Here is a 19,027-nt window from a genome sequence, read left to right on the forward strand (position 1 = left end):
TAGCGGCAGCGCGCAGTGATATGACAGGGGAGAAAATAGTGCCAAGCCATTACGAGGTCTGACCTCTCCATAGACAGCGGTTTTGTGCTGCAAATATATCACTCTTTTGAACACATATTGATTTGAGAAGAAAAAAGCTTTATTGCCGTGACCCCAGCAATCTTGCCGGACTAATTTCATCTTGACCAAAACTGGACCGGAGCTCGGCTCACAGGACGCTGTCGGGGGTAAGTCATGGTCAATGCACCACACTGCTTATGGGGAAGCTATAGAGATTCATGTCTAAAATCCTGAACTATCCCTTTAACATTAATGACAGACGACAGCAGGAATATTAGTGTACTGTCACTTTAAGACGAATAAACTGACAAACATCCGGTTTCTTCCTGTTCACTGACGACAGAACCGAGAGAACACTTAGTCTGTTCTGTAACAAACTGACTGATTGTGTTTCCATTCAATATGTTTTTATAATCCGTTGTTTGTTGTTGTCTTCAGACCTCAGTTCGTTATCGGAGCCGGCTCAGGTGTTGGTGATCGGAGCCACGAACCGCCCGGACTCGCTGGACCCGGCCCTGCGGCGAGCCGGCAGGTTTGATCGAGAGATCTGTCTGGGGATTCCTGATGAGGGCGCGCGACTGAAGTACGTGACGTCACTGAGAACATAACCCGCTCCATCAGCTGTGGCTTACTGATGTCATAGCTAAAGAGCACCTGTGTGTCAGGCTCTTTCTTCTTCATCTTTCAGTAACACTTCCTATGAAGATGCTTAATGAATTACATTGCTTTTTGCTTTTTTAATGCACATGCACATGACCCATTATACACTGATTTATTAGTAAACACTCAAATGATGTATTTCAAGATGTTTGTCAAGTTTTTGACATTAAAACACTCTTGTATGTAGGACTAATTTCTTACGCATCTAATCCCACGCCTCCATTGCTAATTCCAAAACTCATTTTAGAGTTAGTAACATTGGTTTGAGCCACTGATAGCAGACTAATGCAGTTATTAATGCAGTTATTAGAGAGAGAGAGAGAGAGAGAGAGAGATTGCAATAATGAGACAGAAAAGCATGTGCATCAATAATATTTAATTTATTTAATTAATTTGGTTTAATTAATTCGTTAATTATTTTTTCCTATTATTGAGTAGGCTAGCCTAATAAATTAAACACAGACCTTTTATTTATTTGTTATATTATCTAAAATAATAACGAAAACCCGTGCAGCAGGACTATCAGTTTATTTATAGGCCTATATTCAGTTTAATTTTCTATTGATTACAGATAGGACTATATACTTCATTTATTAAAATTAAACTGCACATTTCCATTGATTGTGAAGTTAGCCATCCAGAATGGCAGATCAAGCACATGGGGCTGCGTTCGCAATGACTTTTTAGTAATTCAGATTTATTTCTGTCAAATAAGTGAATATTTTGTTCTTAATAGCCGTGTTGTGTTCTTATAAATACTTATTGTGAGTGATAATACAGTTATTAACCTCCATAAATGCATTATTGATGGCTTTAAGTGAAAACATAGGATGCCATTATGAAGAAATCATGGAGATGTGCTCATTACACATTTTAAGTTGTTTATTTGTAAATGTAACTAATGAACAATAATATAATAAAATAAAATATATATTTTAATTTATTAAAAATAATTACAATTTTTATTTATTTTATATTTATTTTAATAATTAAAAAACAGAAATCATTAATACAAACAAAAATTAATCTTTTCTTATTGTTACATACTAGCAAAACACTGCAACAATATTTTTTAAAGTATAATTTCATTCTGCAATAAGCAAAACCTTACATATGGCTGAGGAGATATAGATGTTAACAAATCAAAATTACTATATTCATGACCTCGAATGCAAATATTAGCGATTAAAGACATAATTGATAGCTAGTTGGTACAGCAAAGAAGTGTCTCTGGATCTATTTTATATTTGATCATTTATAAATCAGTGTATAATGGATTATGAACATGCACATTGAAAAGGCAAATGCGTTACTTATAAGTAATTATAAAAAATAAGATAAATGTAACTATAACTGTTGTTATAATGCAGTATAGGTCTTAATGAGTCTTTATAAATATATTTTATAGAATAGTAATAAGTATAAATGGGGCTATAATTCATTATAAGCATGGACTTAATAGAAAGTGTTGTCCATCTCTCTTTAGTGTTGCTGTCTAAAAACAAAATGTCTCCTCGATTTATTCCATCGCAGGATTCTGAGGACACTGTGTCGTAAGATCACGTTGCCGGAGGACTTCGACTACCGACAGCTGGCGCGTCTCACGCCGGGTTATGTGGGCGCAGATCTGATGGCGCTGTGTCGTGAGGCGGCCATGACCACCGTCAACCGAATCCTGCTGAAGTCCAGCTGTGAAGACGCCTCTCCACCGGTACCGCACGCTTAAATATGTGGGATAATGCCCTTTTCACAAGATGTAAAATAAGTCTCTGATGTCGCCAGAGTGTGTGTGTGTGTGTGTGTGTGTGTGTGTGTGTGTGTGTGTGTGTGTGTGTGTGAAGTTTGAGCTCAAAATACCCCACAGATATTTTTATAGCATGCTAAAGTGTTTGAGGGTGAGCAAACGCACCGTTTTCATGTGTCCCTTTAAATGCAAATGAGCTGCTGCTCCCAGCACAGGGGGCGGAGCTACTACAGCTTGTGTCCTTTTACCTCACACACACACACACACACACACTCACACACACACACACACACACACTCACACACACACACACACACTGAACATTTCAAAAACTTTTAGCCTTTTGTTCAAACCGGAAAGATGGAGAGACTCAAAAAGCAACATTTCTGAATGGTTAGTTGATGAATTTATGAAGCTGATGTGGAGTTAACGATCTTCTAGTCACTGATTAGCATATTCTGTCATGATAATCTATAAATCGAGTTCCCGGGGGCGGGGTTTATGTAAATTTTAGGGTTGGTGATGTCACTAACCCGTGAAGAAGCTCATTGTAGTCCCGACCAGCCGTTTGTTGTAGTCCTTATAAAGCGATTTCTGTAAAAGCAAATATCTCTCTTTGCTTTGAGCTTTGAGCGTTGTAACTTTGCAGATGTTGTTTCTGCTCAAACAGCAACATTACACACTAACTAAAGTTAGAAAAGTCAAATCATAATCAACCACCCCTTTAAGTCCACTTTTATATGCCCTTCCCTCGCTAACTTCCCTCCGTCTCGTTCACCTGTGTGTCACAGTCTATGGTCATCGCTTGCGTTGCATGTGAAACCATTGCAGTGTCTTTAAATTAGGGCTGCCCTCGAAGACTCTTCTAGGCGACTAGTAGTGCTTCTCCATGCTCATCTGTGTTTAGTGTGTAATGTTTGATCATGAAAAAGCTCCAGTTCTTCTCTATATCAGTGTCAGTGTTCCTGAACTCCTAAAACGCCTCCATTGTATCTTGAGTTTCTTCCGGGAACGAACACGTCACAACATTCCTCATTATAATAATTAATGCGCAGAATAAAGGGGCGGGGCCTGGTTGAGTTAGTTAGTAGTGTGTTAAACTGGCGGTTATGGTAAGGGGGGGGCATTTCCCAAACACACTCGAAGCGCTCGACCAATCACAACACACTGATCCAGCCGACCAATCAGAGCACCGTGTGCTTTTCAGAAGGAGGGGCTTCATAGAGACAGGAAGTAAACAGAGCGTTACTGACAGACTGGGAAGAGAGGAGCCGCAACAATGGAGAATATGAGAAAAATAATCAACATTCAAGCAGGAAAACCTGTTCTAGTAGAGCCTGAAACAACATCAAGACTGAGAAAAGCTTAATAGGAGCTCTTTAAATGTGAAATTTTGGCTCTTTATTGCCAAGTTTTGCTCAATATAAATTTTAATTTCGCTTTTTCCTCAAAACATAATTTAAACAGTAATATTTGATTGGCTATGTTATATTGTAAATGTACAGTCTCATGACCAGATCTGACAGAAGTTATAAAGTAGGTTCAACATCAGTTAATTTTCACATTTTTTCACACATTTATATTATGCTTTAGATTTTTTATAAAGGCTAAAGACAAGACATGACATTCAAGCGGGAGAACCTGTTCTAGTAGAGCCCAAAAACACCATCAAGACTTTGAGAAAGGGCAGAATACAGCCTCTTTAAAGATTTAGCAGGTTGAAATGGTAATACACTGCAATAAAACACAGATCATACAATGTCCGGCCACTGTTTGTGTTCCTGGCAGAAGTGTGAGCTGGAGCAGCTGTTGTCTCTGCTGAAGACGAACGAGTCTCTGAGCGAGGAGCAGCTTTCTGGACTCTGCGTCCTCATGTCGGACTTCAAGTCGTCGTTAGCCAGTGTCCAGCCGTCCGCGAAGCGTGAGGGTTTCGCCACCGTACCGGACGTGACCTGGGAAGACGTGGGCGCCCTGCACGACATCCGCGAGGAGCTCAACATGGCCATCATGGTACTGAAGATCATTGATAATTCTTAAAGCATTGCATCAGTTGATGTTCTTAGTTCAGCCTTAAAGGGATAGTTCACCCAAAAATGAGAATTAGTCCATGATTTACTCACCCTCAAATCATCCTAGGTGTAAATGACTTTCTTCTTTCAGACAAATACTGACTTATATTAAAAAATATCCTGGCTCTTCCAAGTTTTATAATGGTAGTGAATTGCTGTTTTTCTGTTTTGGAGTCCATAAAAGTGCATCTGTCCATCATAAAAGTGCATCTATCCATCATAAAAATGCATCTATCCATCATAAAAGTGCATCTATCCATCATAAAAGTGCATCTATCCATCATAAAAGTACATCTATCCATCATAAAAGTGCATCTATCCATCATAAAAGTGCATCTATCCATCATAAAAGTGCATCTGTCCATCATAAAAGTGCATCTATCCATCATAAAAGTGCATCTGTCCATCATAAAAATGGATCTATCCATCATAAAAGTGCATCTGTCCATCATAAAAGTGCATCTATCCATCATAAAAATGGATCTATCCATCATAAAAGTGCATCTATCCATCATAAAAGTGCATCTGTCCATCATAAAAGTGCATCTGTCCATCATAAAAGTGCATCTATCCATCATAAAAGTGCATCTATCATGATAAAAGTGCATCTGTCCATCATAAAAGTGCATCTATCCATCATAAAAGTGCATCTATCCATCATAAAAGTGCATCTATCCATCATAAAAGTGCATCTGTCCATCATAAAAGTGCATCTATCATCATAAAAGTGCATCTATCCATCATAAAAGTACATCTATCCATTATAAAAGTGCATCTATCCATCATAAAAGTGCATCTATCATCATAAAAGTGCATCTGTCCATCATAAAAGTGCATCTATCATCATAAAAGTGCATCTATCCATCATAAAAGTGCATCTATCATCATAAAAGTGCATCTGTCCATCATAAAAGTGCATCTGTCCAGATGCAAAAGTGCTGGATAGATGCACTTTTATGGACTTCAAAACAGAAACCGTAATTCACTTCCATTATAAAGCTTGGAAGAGCCAGGATATTTTGTAATATAACTCTGATTGTATTCGTCTGGAAGAAGAATGTCATTTACACCTAGGAAGACTTGAGGGTGAGTAAATCATGGGCTAATTCTCATTTTTGGGTGAACTATCTCTTTAACGTGTATTTAGTCTTGTTGAATGAACTCAGTGGTTTCTCCTGACTCTGCTACCTAAGAAAGGTGGAGATGATGAGTAAGGCCAGATCTGACGGTTGTGTTTGTGTGTTCCAGGCTCCCATCAATAACCCGGAGTGTTTCCGAGCTCTGGGTCTCAGCGCGCCGGCTGGAGTGCTGCTCGCCGGACCGCCCGGCTGTGGGAAGACCCTCTTAGCCAAAGTCTGTGAACTTTTATTTCAGTCTGCATTACCTCAGTTTGACCGCGTTTCAATTTTGAAATACATCTTGACTGTATTGGTATGTGATTTACGGTGGTGTAAAGTGCTGGAGAAAGCTTTAAATGGACCTTGAAAGTGCTTATATTTGACGTCGGAAAAGGTGTACGAACCCTGTCAGTGGTTTATTTTAATGGCGTCCCGGATCGCATCGGAGTATTGTATGTTTGTTCGGAGCAGCTGACTGCAGATTGTTGTGTAGTCGAGTCACAGTGTGTAATGAAGAGTTCATAGAGAAACTTTGACAGATGAAGCATCTGACAGCGGCTGCATCACAAACCAGAAGTAAATGATTTCATAATGCCTGTAAATGACAGTTTTATATGAATAATGTTTTCAAAACACTCGTGAGTGGGCGTTGATACTGTTTCTATACACTGACATTAGCCAATCAGAACAGCGGTTCACTGACAAGCCTTAAAAACAGACCATTTCAGACAGAGGGTCAAAATGAAGGTTGAAAATAATAGTTTTTATGCATATATATATATATATATATATTGTGCAAAAAACGTTAATTAACATTGTAAGTAAACCTCAAGGAACATATTCAGAAGAAAAGTCCATGCTGTGACAACGTTAAGACATATATTTGTAAGTTCACATCATCCTGGTTCCCCCAACAAAACACCTAAATTATTTTTCTCTGTGACAAAAGTTTATGATTCTTACGCATTTTGTTCATCATAATCTTCATAAATTGAAGGGGTTGTTCATCATTTACTCCAAACCTGTAAGACTGAAGTTGATCTGACATCTGAGAGGTTCAGGACTGTTGTTCTGACCTAGTTCTCCACAGACTCATTCCTCATCAGTCTCTGGTCTCGTTACAGGCTGTTGCTAACGAGTCCGGCCTGAACTTCATCTCGGTCAAGGGTCCAGAGCTGCTGAATATGGTGAGATCCTCCTGAGGAGTTACTCTCCTGGCATCATATTCTTCATCTGTGTGTATATTCTTGATCACATTTCAACATTTAATTATATTTTGCATAAAAGTACATTTTAAAATTCAGAAGTAAATAAGTATAACAAATACTACCATGGTATATAAATACTTGAAGTACAAATGTAAATATCTTTCTGCATTACAGAATAGGTGTTTTTTAATTTCATAGGAATGAGACACTTTGTTTTAAACGATATTGGACATTTGCAGAGTGAGATGCGCGACTGTCATGAAAATAAACACTTAAAGCCTTTATCTACAATGCGTTATAAAGGTATCATAATGTACATCCTAATGCATTATATCTTTACAAAAAAAACTGTAACCAAAGTCAAATGGCATTACAATATTCACAGATTCCTTGTTGCATCTGAAATTGGTTGTTTGTCGCCTTTTAATGCATTATACTTTCTAAAGGTGCATTCTAACTGTGGTTACATTTATTTATGAGATCATACAGTGCATTAAAGTACGTTTATAATGCATTAAATATAAAGGCTTCAAGTAAAGTGTCAGCAAAAATCTTAATGGTTCTATTGATTTAATTTCTGTATAGAGCCGTCAGGTGTGTTGTGTGTTTGCAGTATATGGTGTTCAGCCATCATCAGGTGTGTGTGTGTGTGTGTGTTTGCAGTACGTGGGAGAGAGCGAGCGAGCGGTTCGTCAGGTCTTCCAGAGAGCCCGTAACTCTGCACCGTGTGTGATCTTCTTTGATGAGATCGATGCGCTGTGTCCTCGTCGCTCAGAGCATGAGGTGAGTGTGTGTGTGTGTGTGTGTGAGAGTGTGTGATACAGTGATTAATCAGTGGTTAATCAGCTCTTCTCTAATGGCACGGTTTGACTCTGTCTGGTTTCCATTACAGATTTGTGCAAAATGTTGCAATATTTTCTAAATGTCGATGAACATCTATTGCGAAACGACGGTGTTTCCATTAACCGATGTTATGCGACTCACTAAAAGTCTTTCCAAACATCATGGCGACGGATGTTAGCAGGGTTATGTGTATCAGCCGCCGGACTAGACATTGTTATTAATGGATGGAGACGTATGCGTGTTATTCAACATTAATGTCAAGGAAAGACTCTTATACTGAGAGCGGCTCATATGAGGAATTCTGGGAGATTCTAGTACATGATTTCCTAGAGGAACTGTGGGTTCAGAATCTCCAGATGAACAGAACTGATGTGAGGTTAATGGAGAATTCTCTCTAAAACATCTCTGGCAGGATCTCAGTTCTTCAGCAAAGCTCTTGTAAATCTGTGAGTTTGAGGAGATCTGTGAGTTTGAGGAGATCTGTGCGTTTGAGGAGATCTGTGAGTTTGAGGAGATCTGTGAGTTTGAGGAGATCTGTGAGTTTGAGGAGATCTGTGAGTTTGAGGAGATCTGTGAGTTTGAGGAGATCTGTGAGTTTGAGGAGATCTGTGCGTTTGAGGAGATTTGTTAGTTTGAGGAGATCTGTGCGTTTGAGGAGATCTGTGCGTTTGAGGAGATTTGTTAGTTTGAGGAGATTTGTTAGTTTGAGGAGATCTGTGCGTTTGAGGAGATCTGTGCGTTTGAGGAGATCTGTGCGTTTGAGGAGATTTGTTAGTTTGAGGAGATCTGTGCGTTTGAGGAGATCTGTGCGTTTGAGGAGATTTGTTAGTTTGAGGAGATCTGTGCGTTTGAGGAGATCTGTGCGTTTGAGGAGATCTGTGCGTTTGAGGAGATCTGTGCGTTTGAGGAGATCTGTGCGTTTGAGGAGATCTGTGCGTTTGAGGAGATCTGTGCGTTTGAGGAGATCTGTGAGTTTGAGGAGATCTGTGCGTTTGAGGAGATCTGTGCGTTTGAGGAGATCTGTGCGTTTGAGGAGATCTGTGCGTTTGAGGAGATCTGTGAGTTTGAGGAGATCTGGAGGAGTTCTGGAGGAGATCTGTGAGTTTGAGGAGATCTGTGCGTTTGAGGAGATCTGTGCGTTTGAGGAGATCTGTGCGTTTGAGGAGATCTGTGAGTTTGAGGAGATCTGTGCGTTTGAGGAGATCTGTGCGTTTGAGGAGATCTGTGCGTTTGAGGAGATCTGTGCGTTTGAGGAGATCTGTGAGTTTGAGGAGATCTGTGAGTTTGAGGAGATCTGTGCGTTTGAGGAGATCTGTGAGTTTGAGGAGATCTGTGCGTTTGAGGAGATCTGTGAGTTTGAGGAGATCTGTGCGTTTGAGGAGATCTGTGCGTTTGAGGAGATCTGTGCGTTTGAGGAGATCTGTGCGTTTGAGGAGATCTGTGCGTTTGAGGAGATCTGTGAGTTTGAGGAGATCTGTGAGTTTGAGGAGATCTGTGCGTTTGAGGAGATCTGTGCGTTTGAGGAGATCTGTGCGTTTGAGGAGATCTGTGCGTTTGAGGAGATCTGTGAGTTTGAGGAGATCTGTGAGTTTGAGGAGATCTGTGAGTTTGAGGAGATCTGTGAGTTTGAGGAGATCTGTGAGTTTGAGGAGATCTGTGCGTTTGAGGAGATCTGTTAGTTTGAGGAGATCTGTGCGTTTGAGGAGATCTGTGAGTTTGAGGAGATCTGTGCGTTTGAGGAGATCTGTGCGTTTGAGGAGATCTGTTAGTTTGAGGAGATCTGTGCGTTTGAGGAGATCTGTGAGTTTGAGGAGATCTGTGCGTTTGAGGAGATCTGTGCGTTTGAGGAGATCTGTGAGTTTGAGGAGATCTGTGCGTTTGAGGAGATCTGTGCGTTTGAGGAGATCTGTGAGTTTGAGGAGATCTGTGAGTTTGAGGAGATCTGTGAGTTTGAGGAGATCTGTGCGTTTGAGGAGATCTGTGAGTTTGAGGAGATCTGTGAGTTTGAGGAGATCTGTGCGTTTGAGGAGATCTGTGAGTTTGAGGAGATCTGTGAGTTTGAGGAGATCTGTGCGTTTGAGGAGATCTGTGAGTTTGAGGAGATCTGTGAGTTTGAGGAGATCTGTGAGTTTGAGGAGATCTGTGAGTTTGAGGAGATCTGTGCGTTTGAGGAGATCTGTGAGTTTGAGGAGATCTGTGCGTTTGAGGAGATCTGTGAGTTTGAGGAGATCTGTGAGTTTGAGGAGATCTGTGAGTTTGAGGAGATCTGTGCGTTTGAGGAGATCTGTGCGTTTGAGGAGATCTGTGAGTTTGAGGAGATCTGTGAGTTTGAGGAGATCTGGAGGAGATCTGTGAGTTTGAGGAGATCTGTGAGTTTGAGGAGATCTGTGCGTTTGAGGAGATCTGTGCGTTTGAGGAGATCTGTGCGTTTGAGGAGATCTGTGAGTTTGAGGAGATCTGTGAGTTTGAGGAGATCTGTGCGTTTGAGGAGATCTGTGCGTTTGAGGAGATCTGTGAGTTTGAGGAGATCTGGAGGAGTTCTGGAGGAGATCTGTGAGTTTGAGGAGATCTGTGAGTTTGAGGAGATCTGTGCGTTTGAGGAGATCTGTGAGTTTGAGGAGATCTGTGAGTTTGAGGAGATCTGTGCGTTTGAGGAGATCTGTGCGTTTGAGGAGATCTGTGCGTTTGAGGAGATCTGTGAGTTTGAGGAGATCTGTGAGTTTGAGGAGATCTGTGCGTTTGAGGAGATCTGTGAGTTTGAGGAGATCTGTGAGTTTGAGGAGATCTGTGCGTTTGAGGAGATCTGTGCGTTTGAGGAGATCTGTGAGTTTGAGGAGATCTGTGCGTTTGAGGAGATCTGTGAGTTTGAGGAGATCTGTGCGTTTGAGGAGATCTGTGCGTTTGAGGAGATCTGTGCGTTTGAGGAGATCTGTGAGTTTGAGGAGATCTGTGAGTTTGAGGAGATCTGTGCGTTTGAGGAGATCTGTGCGTTTGAGGAGATCTGTGAGTTTGAGGAGATCTGTGAGTTTGAGGAGATCTGTGAGTTTGAGGAGATCTGTGAGTTTGAGGAGATCTGTGAGTTTGAGGAGATCTGTGCGTTTGAGGAGATCTGTGAGTTTGAGGAGATCTGTGAGTTTGAGGAGATCTGTTAGTTTGAGGAGATCTGTGCGTTTGAGGAGATCTGTGAGTTTGAGGAGATCTGTGCGTTTGAGGAGATCTGTGCGTTTGAGGAGATCTGTGCGTTTGAGGAGATCTGTGAGTTTGAGGAGATCTGTGCGTTTGAGGAGATCTGTGAGTTTGAGGAGATCTGTGCGTTTGAGGAGATCTGTGAGTTTGAGGAGATCTGTGCGTTTGAGGAGATCTGTGCGTTTGAGGAGATCTGTGAGTTTGAGGAGATCTGTGCGTTTGAGGAGATCTGTGAGTTTGAGGAGATCTGTGAGTTTGAGGAGATCTGTGAGTTTGAGGAGATCTGTGCGTTTGAGGAGATCTGTGCGTTTGAGGAGATCTGTGAGTTTGAGGAGATCTGTGAGTTTGAGGAGATCTGTGAGTTTGAGGAGATCTGTGAGTTTGAGGAGATCTGTGCGTTTGAGGAGATCTGTGAGTTTGAGGAGATCTGTGCGTTTGAGGAGATCTGTGAGTTTGAGGAGATCTGTGCGTTTGAGGAGATCTGTGCGTTTGAGGAGATCTGTGAGTTTGAGGAGATCTGTGAGTTTGAGGAGATCTGTGAGTTGAGGAGATCTGTGCGTTTGAGGAGATCTGTGTGTTTGAGGCCTGTATCTCCTCAGTTCCTGCAGTGATAGTCATAGCTTCATCACCGGCGAGCTGCTCATCTTTAGATATTGATTTAACCTCCTTCAGTGACTGAAAGAAAAGGAAGGCTGAATGCTTACAGTAATTAGATTTATAAAGTTTTGAATAAAAATTACAAAAAAAAAAGAGTCAATCTCTTTATAATTACCTGTCGAACCGAGATCTTTCAGTCTGTGGTGTTTCCAGTTCACTGCACTTCATCTGTACCTGCCATCCAATAATCACAATAATCTGTGATACTGTTGATATCAATCAAAGTCTCAGCTCTCAAATCCTGTCAGTTTCATCACTAAATTGAGTCAATAAATGTGTGTGTGTGTTTAATGTGTGTGACAGAAGAAGCGATCATCTCTTCCTCTAAACTACTAGTTACAGCAGTTAATAAACCCTGGTTAGATGTGATGATGATTATGAAGTTGATGATCAGTGGTGTGTGTGTGTGTGTGTGTGTGTGTGTCAGTCAGGAGCCAGTGTTCGTGTGGTAAACCAGCTGCTCACCGAGATGGACGGCATGGAGAATCGCCGGCAGGTTTTCATGATGGCCGCCACCAACAGACCAGGTGATAAACTGAAGAGAACCGTTTCTGAACATCTTGAGGTGTTTTGTCAGCTCTGTATAACGCGTAAATGACTCCACGTCTCAGATATTATTGATCCGGCTGTGCTGAGACCTGGACGACTGGACAAAACTCTGTACGTGGGTTTGCCACCCGCCGCGGACAGACACGCCATATTACTCACCATCACTAAGGTGAACCGCGCTTCAACACACACATGCGGACGTCTGAACCGCTGTGATCATGTGATCTGGGGAATCTTTAAAGTCTTATTAACTGTGTTTTAGGGAGGCACCAAACCACATCTAGATCCAGACGTCAATCTTGAGGAAATTGCCCATGATGCACGTTGTGAGAGTTTCACGTAAGTTTGTGAATTGTTCTTAATGATCCGAGAGATCAAAACGCTTTCCCTCGCTGAGACGCTGGACTTCCTCATGAGTGTGTGCGTTTTTAATTACGATCTGATTGTAGAACTGTGAAGTGTTGCAATTGTGTTACAGCTGCCGATATTCTGTGCTAGCGTGTGTTATAGACAAGTGTTGCACGTTCGTCTATTGTAACAAACTCCAGATTATTTTTTTGTTTAGTAGGTTTTGGCTCTATTCATTAGGGATGAACCGATATGGAAATTTTGGCCGATATTGATAACCGATAATCCTTTATATTTGATAACCAATAATCCTTTATATTTGATAGCCGATAACCGATAATCCTTTATATTTGATAACCGATAATCCTTTATATTTGATAACCGATAATCTTTTATATTTGATAGCCGATAATCCTTTATATTTGATAACCGATAATCCTTTATATTTGATAGCCGATAATCCTTTATATTTGATAACCGATAATACTTTATATTTGATAGCCGATAATCCTTTATATTTGATAACAGATAATCCTTTATATTTGATGACCGATAATCCTTTATATTTGATAACCGATAATCCTTTATATTCGATAATCCTTTATATTTGATAACCGATAATCCTTTATATTTGATAACCAATAATCCTTTATATTTGATGGCCGATAACCGATAATACTTTATATTTGATAGCCGATAATCCTTTATATTTGATAGCCGATAATCCTTTATATTTGATAACCGATAATACTTTATATTTGATAACCAATAATCCTTTATATTTGATAACCGATAATCCTTTATATTTGATAGCCGATAATCCTGATAATCCTTTATATTTGATAGCTGACAATCCTTTATATTTGATAGCCGATAATCCTTTATATTTGATAGCCGATAATCCTTTATATTTGATAGCCGATAACTGATAATCCTTTATATTTGATAACCGATAATCCTATATGTTTGCTAACTGATAATCCTTTATATTTGATAACCGATAATCCTTTATATTTGATAGCCGATAATCCTTTATATTTGATAGCCGATAACGATAATCCTTTATATTTGATAGCCGATAACGATAATCCTTTATATTTGATAACTGATAATCCTTTATATTTGATAACCGATAATCCTTTATATTTGATAGCCGATAATCCTTTATATTTGATAACTGATAATCCTTTATATTTGATAACCGATAATCCTTTATATTTGATAGCCGATAACGATAATCCTTTATATTTGATAACTGATAATCCTTTATATTTGATAACCGATAATCCTTTATAATTGATAGCCGATAATCCTTTATATTTGATAACTGATAATCCTTTATATTTGATAGCCGATAATCCTTTATATTTGATAACCGATAATCCTTTATATTTGATAACCGATAATCCTTTATATTTGATAGCCGATAATCCTTTATATTTGATAACCAATAATCCTTTATATTTGATAGCCGATAATACTTTATATTTGATAACCGATAATCCTGTATATTTGATAACCGATAATCCTTTATATTTGATAGCCGATAACCGATAATCCTTTATATTTGATAGCCGATAACCGATAATCCTTTATATTTGATAGCCGATTATCCTTTATATTTGATAACCGATAATCCTTTATATTTGATAGCCGATAACCGATAATCCTTTATATTTGATAGCCGATAATACTTTATATTTGATAACCGATAATCCTTTATATTTGATAGCCGATAATCCTTTATATTTGATAGCCGATAATCCTTTATATTTGATAGCCGATAACCGATAATCCTTTATATTTGATAGCCGATAATACTTTATATTTGATAACCGATAATCCTTTATATTTGATAGCCTATAGCCGATAATCCTTTATATTTGATAACCGATAATCCTTTATATTTGATAACCGATATATTGGCCGATAAATCTAAATCTTGAAATAAATTGATTGCCTGATTACAGAAACAAAAGGCAAACAAATACAAATACATAACTCCTTTTACTTGAACGGTGAACCCATAATTGTAATTAGGCCATACTTTATTGGCTTTAATATAGTAATTTAATAATAATAATACAATTATTAAGATTTTTTAAGGAAAAATCATTTTTTTGTTTTGTTTCCTTTTAATAGTAAAGCTCTGTTGTGCAACTCTGTCTGCCAAATAAATAAAAGGAAATGTTTAACTATCATTTGATTTACATTTTAAAAGATTCAATAAATTGTTCATGTTTTATGCCTTAATTTGATTACCACTGTTTTTGATATTAAAGAAAATAAAGAAAACATTTCATGTGGCTCTGTTTAAAAAAATAATAAAACAATAAAAGTTGTTATTAATCTGCAGAATTAATCTGCTTAGAATTTAATTTAACCATTAAAATGGAATCCAGGAAAATGTAAACGGAAACACGGAATTTGGGGAAAATAAAATGGAATTTGATGAAAGAAAATAAAAAATAAAACATATTTCATTAGGTCCTAAAAATATATATTTTTTGTCATAATTTTCAGAACAATTTATTGAAAGGTTAAGTTACATGATTAATTAGACATGCTTTTTTGATAACTAACATTTTGTTTAAGCATGAAATCAGAATCCAGAGAAAAAAACAATCTAGAAAATTTATATTAAAATGGGGGGAAACAGAATTTACACATTTCATAATGCCCTAATTTTCATATTGGACCGAAAACATGAAAAATGAACCGTAATCTGCCGATACTGATATGGCCAATGTGTGCATCCCTGCTCTCCACAGTCTGACGTGTGTTGTTGGATTGTGTTTTAGAGGTGCGGATCTGTCGGCGCTGGTGCGAGAGGCGAGTGTGAACGCTCTGAGAGTTCACCTGAACACAGGACCAGCTCAAACACACACAGGTAACACACGCACACAGGTAACACACACACACATCTGAAGCAGAAACTCTGAGTTTGAGCCTGTTCTGTGTCACAGAGCCAGTGAAGGACATCAGAGTGAGCCGAGTTCACTTCGAGGACGCCTTCAAGAAGGTGCGCCCGTCCGTGTCCAAGAAGGTGAGAGACCAGAACCAGACCAGAGTAATGTTCAAATCAATAACCGCTCTACATACTCTCACTCATGACTTCACAGTTAGTCACAGTGGCGAGTGAACTGAGCTCAGACTGTGATTGGCTGGACTGGGCTTTGATTCAGTTGTATAAAAATTGCATTAGCTACAAAATCCAGCAAACCGTTGGTGTAGTCGCGGTGTGTTTAGCGCTTCACTAGCGGCTTCCTTACAGAGCTGCAAATTTAACTTGTGGGAAAAATTGGAATATCGCTTAAAACATTTGCGAATAAAGGAGCGTTTCCCTCTCGTGTGTTCAAGAGCACAGAATCATCACTTCCTGAGAAACTGGTGCTCAATATCAGGAATAAAGCTGTAAGTTTCTGCAATCGGACTCTTTCTCCTCCATCATATACGAGTGTGTCTCAGAGCGTCAGACGAAACACACTAAACGCTGTCATGTTCTCTGGCGTTCGGGAACACACTCGTGTGTGAGACGCTTCTGGAGGGAATTACAACAAATCATTCTGATCACACACTTCGACTCCGGCGTTTCAGAAACACCAAACCAACATTAGAGACGCTGCGACGCCATTGGTCCACTGGTTACTCCAGTTATCCAATCACAGCCGACGCTGAGGCAAAGTCACACGAGGTTGAGGGATTTATTCTGCTTTACATCGTAGTTTATGCACATGACTTCTTATAGGATAAATTAATTATCCTCCTTAATTGAGCACATACATTTATGTGCTTTTTTTTTTTTAAACTTTGCATTATAAAAATAGGTGGATGGAAACATCGCTACTGACTTGAAATGTCTTTATTAAAGGAGAACTTGGTAACGTTTTTAACTTAATAAAACTGTCTAGAAATCATTTGGATGGTTAAACAACCTGTTCTGGTGATATTGGTGACTTTCCCCGCTCCCCCCAGCGTTCCCAGGCGGAAAACCAACCTTGCAACTTGGGGACTGCCGTCCCGGCAAAATAGAAATTGGAAGTCTCGTGAGAAGCGAGAACGAGAACGAACGCGAAACACGAATCGCTTTACGGCAATTCGACATAAACACACACGCATGTATGATGTATTACCAGATTACCCACCTCGGTAGACAAAGCTCCACACGATACAGTTGGCTTGCTCCGATCAAAACAAACGCACATGAGCAGCGGTAGAGAGGAGGAGGAGGCTGCCGCAAGTGAGTTTTTTACGACCGTGTTGTGAAATATACGCCCCCCCACAGCTGTAGGGGGAGCTCGTGGGGAAAACATGCGACAACAAAAGGGAAAATCAGCGAAGAAGTGACTAGATAGAGCGCTGTAGAAATGAAGGAGACTTGACTAATATGTTAAAGGAGAACTCGGCAACTTTGCCGAGTTCTCCTTTAACATATTAGTCAAGTCTCCTTCATTTCTACAGCGCTTTAACAATATAGACTGATCCACAGCGCTTTACAGTGATAACAGGAGATTACAGTAACAGAGAGTGTTCAGGCTTTACAGCAGATCTAGAATAAAGGTAGTTTTGATTGATTGACTGGCCGTTTGCAAAGATCACTAGTTATTAACTTAGGGGCCGCTAACACACACCGTTCTCACAGAAAACAGACTTTGAATGTGTTCTGGCCGTTCATTCACACACAGCAGTGTTTGGAGCTCGAGAACACACACTCTGAAACAGGTTCAAGGTGCAAGCGTTGAACTTTTTTAAAAACGTTATTATCTCAGTGTAAACTTCAGAAACATGAATCTGTGAAAGCGCTGACGGCGTGCTCATACGTGTTTAGCCTATAGGTGTGTGTGCAGGCGTGAGTCTTTATGTGACGTGACCCTCTGGTCCAGTCTGAACAGAATGCCTGAGATCTCCATAAACGGAGCTCTTGCAGAACAGGGGTGTCTGCAGCTTCCACACGCCGCTCGCTCGTCTCTCATTGGCTGTTGCAGCTTCCACACGCCGCTCGCTCGTCTCTCATTGGCTGTTGCAGCTTCCACACGCCGCTCGCTCGTCTCTCATTGGCTGCTGCAGCTTCCACACGCCGCTCGCTCGTCTCTCATTGGCTGTTGCAGCTTCCACACGCCGCTCGCTCGTCTCTCATTGGCTGCTGCAGCTTCCACACGCCGCTCGCTCGTCTCTCATTGGCTGTTGCAGCTTCCACACGCCGCTCGCTCGTCTCTCATTGGCTGTTGCAGCTTCCACACGCCGCTCGCTCGTCTCTCATTGGCTGTTGCAGCTTCCACACGCCGCTCGCTCGTCTCTCATTGGCTGCTGTAATCGGGGTTATTATCTGTGCTTGCAGGAGCAGTTCATGTACGAGAAGCTGAAGGAGACTCTCACCAGATGACGAACATCAGTCCAACACACAGGAACACGATGCTCATTCAGCTCACGGAAGAACAACATCTCTACATGATCAAAGATTTAATGAAATTATATATGCAATAAACTGTTTATATGAAGGGAAGGTTCATAAAGTGTTTTAACAGGAAAGTTCCACGAGTAGATGATTGCGGGATTAATACTGTTACAGGAAGTCTTGAAAACAGTGAGTTTTACAACTTGTATAAATTGTTAATTTTAATCTTTTTTGGGGGGATTTTCTACAATAGGTTGAACTTCAGCTTTATAGTTTTGTGCCTGTTGATTTTGGAGAAGAATCTCACACACACTCAACAGAAGTACATCAGTCTCGAGTTGGACACACTTGATGAGCGCCAGCAAAGATCTTGTGTGTGTGAAAGGTTTGACACTCGAATAAACTTGCATTTCTCATCTTTAAAAAACAACGTTTGATTTAAAAGCTTGTTCTTGAAACTGGTTTTGTATATAAATATACATCATCTTCCCAGACAGACGAGCTGGAAAAGCAGCCGATTGTCCAAACTTTGAACTAGTGTGTATATTAACACACGCAAATAACTTTATTTAACTTTTGTGTTAAAATAGCATTTTAAATTAGTTCAAAAATGTATTATGTGATCACGTGAGATCATGTCAACAGTCGCAGTCACATGACCAAAGGGAATCGAGGAGGGAAACTTTCTGGGGTGCAGACAAAGACAAAGACAACGGGAAAATAACGAAAGAATGCATTCAAATGAGGAAAGCAATGAGCAGATGAACAAACAGACATTATTAGGCGTAAACTATTGGGGCCATGAAGTCAGTCAACAGTTAATGTTGGTGTCTAAGAGGGCGAAGTGATTAACATTAATATCAGTTCATTTAACAATTAAAAGTCACGGTATGTTTGTGAAATAGGCGTTTGTTTTACATTAGAAAGAAACTTGAGGAGATGATTGTTAACATAAATCAAAATATGTCCTCTGTGTGATTCAATCTTGTAGATCTGAGGAGTTTATGAAAACTCTACTTCATACTTCAGTATAAAACAGTGCTGAACTTTGCCCCCAAAGAAACGATTCTTAAATGGTATAATTGAGATTTTATTATGTCTAAATATAAATCTGAAAGCAAACCATTTGAAAAGAACTATTATGGAGAGGAAGCGTCCTCTGCTGCCATCTACTGGTTATAGTCGTAATA

The 19,027-nt window shown here is 39.8% G+C and overlaps 1 protein-coding gene across 3 annotated transcripts in view; it reads left to right on the forward strand.

The window, feature by feature from the left end:
- Positions 1–18,767, forward strand: part of nvl (nuclear VCP like) — a 51,238-nt gene extending 32,471 nt beyond the window's left edge. The window contains exons 12-23 of one of the 3 annotated variants that reach the window (XM_079855477.1): positions 499–643; positions 2,254–2,431; positions 4,253–4,474; positions 5,782–5,886; positions 6,776–6,838; positions 7,523–7,642; positions 11,973–12,072; positions 12,157–12,263; positions 12,357–12,433; positions 15,244–15,332; positions 15,409–15,488; positions 17,781–18,767. In XM_079855477.1, coding sequence (XP_079711603.1) covers positions 499–643; positions 2,254–2,431; positions 4,253–4,474; positions 5,782–5,886; positions 6,776–6,838; positions 7,523–7,642; positions 11,973–12,072; positions 12,157–12,263; positions 12,357–12,433; positions 15,244–15,332; positions 15,409–15,488; positions 17,781–17,825 — 1,331 coding nt within the window. In that variant the 3' untranslated portion in view covers positions 17,826–18,767. The remainder of the gene's footprint in view (positions 1–498; positions 644–2,253; positions 2,432–4,252; positions 4,475–5,781; positions 5,887–6,775; positions 6,839–7,522; positions 7,643–11,972; positions 12,073–12,156; positions 12,264–12,356; positions 12,434–15,243; positions 15,333–15,408; positions 15,489–17,780) is intronic. The other 2 variants (XM_079855478.1, XM_079855476.1) reach the window with 2 other exon arrangements.
- Positions 18,768–19,027: the final 260 nt, after the last annotated feature.

Source organism: Squalius cephalus, assembly GCF_949319135.1.
Source record: "Squalius cephalus genome assembly, chromosome: 21".
Lineage (NCBI taxonomy): Eukaryota > Metazoa > Chordata > Actinopteri > Cypriniformes > Leuciscidae > Squalius > Squalius cephalus.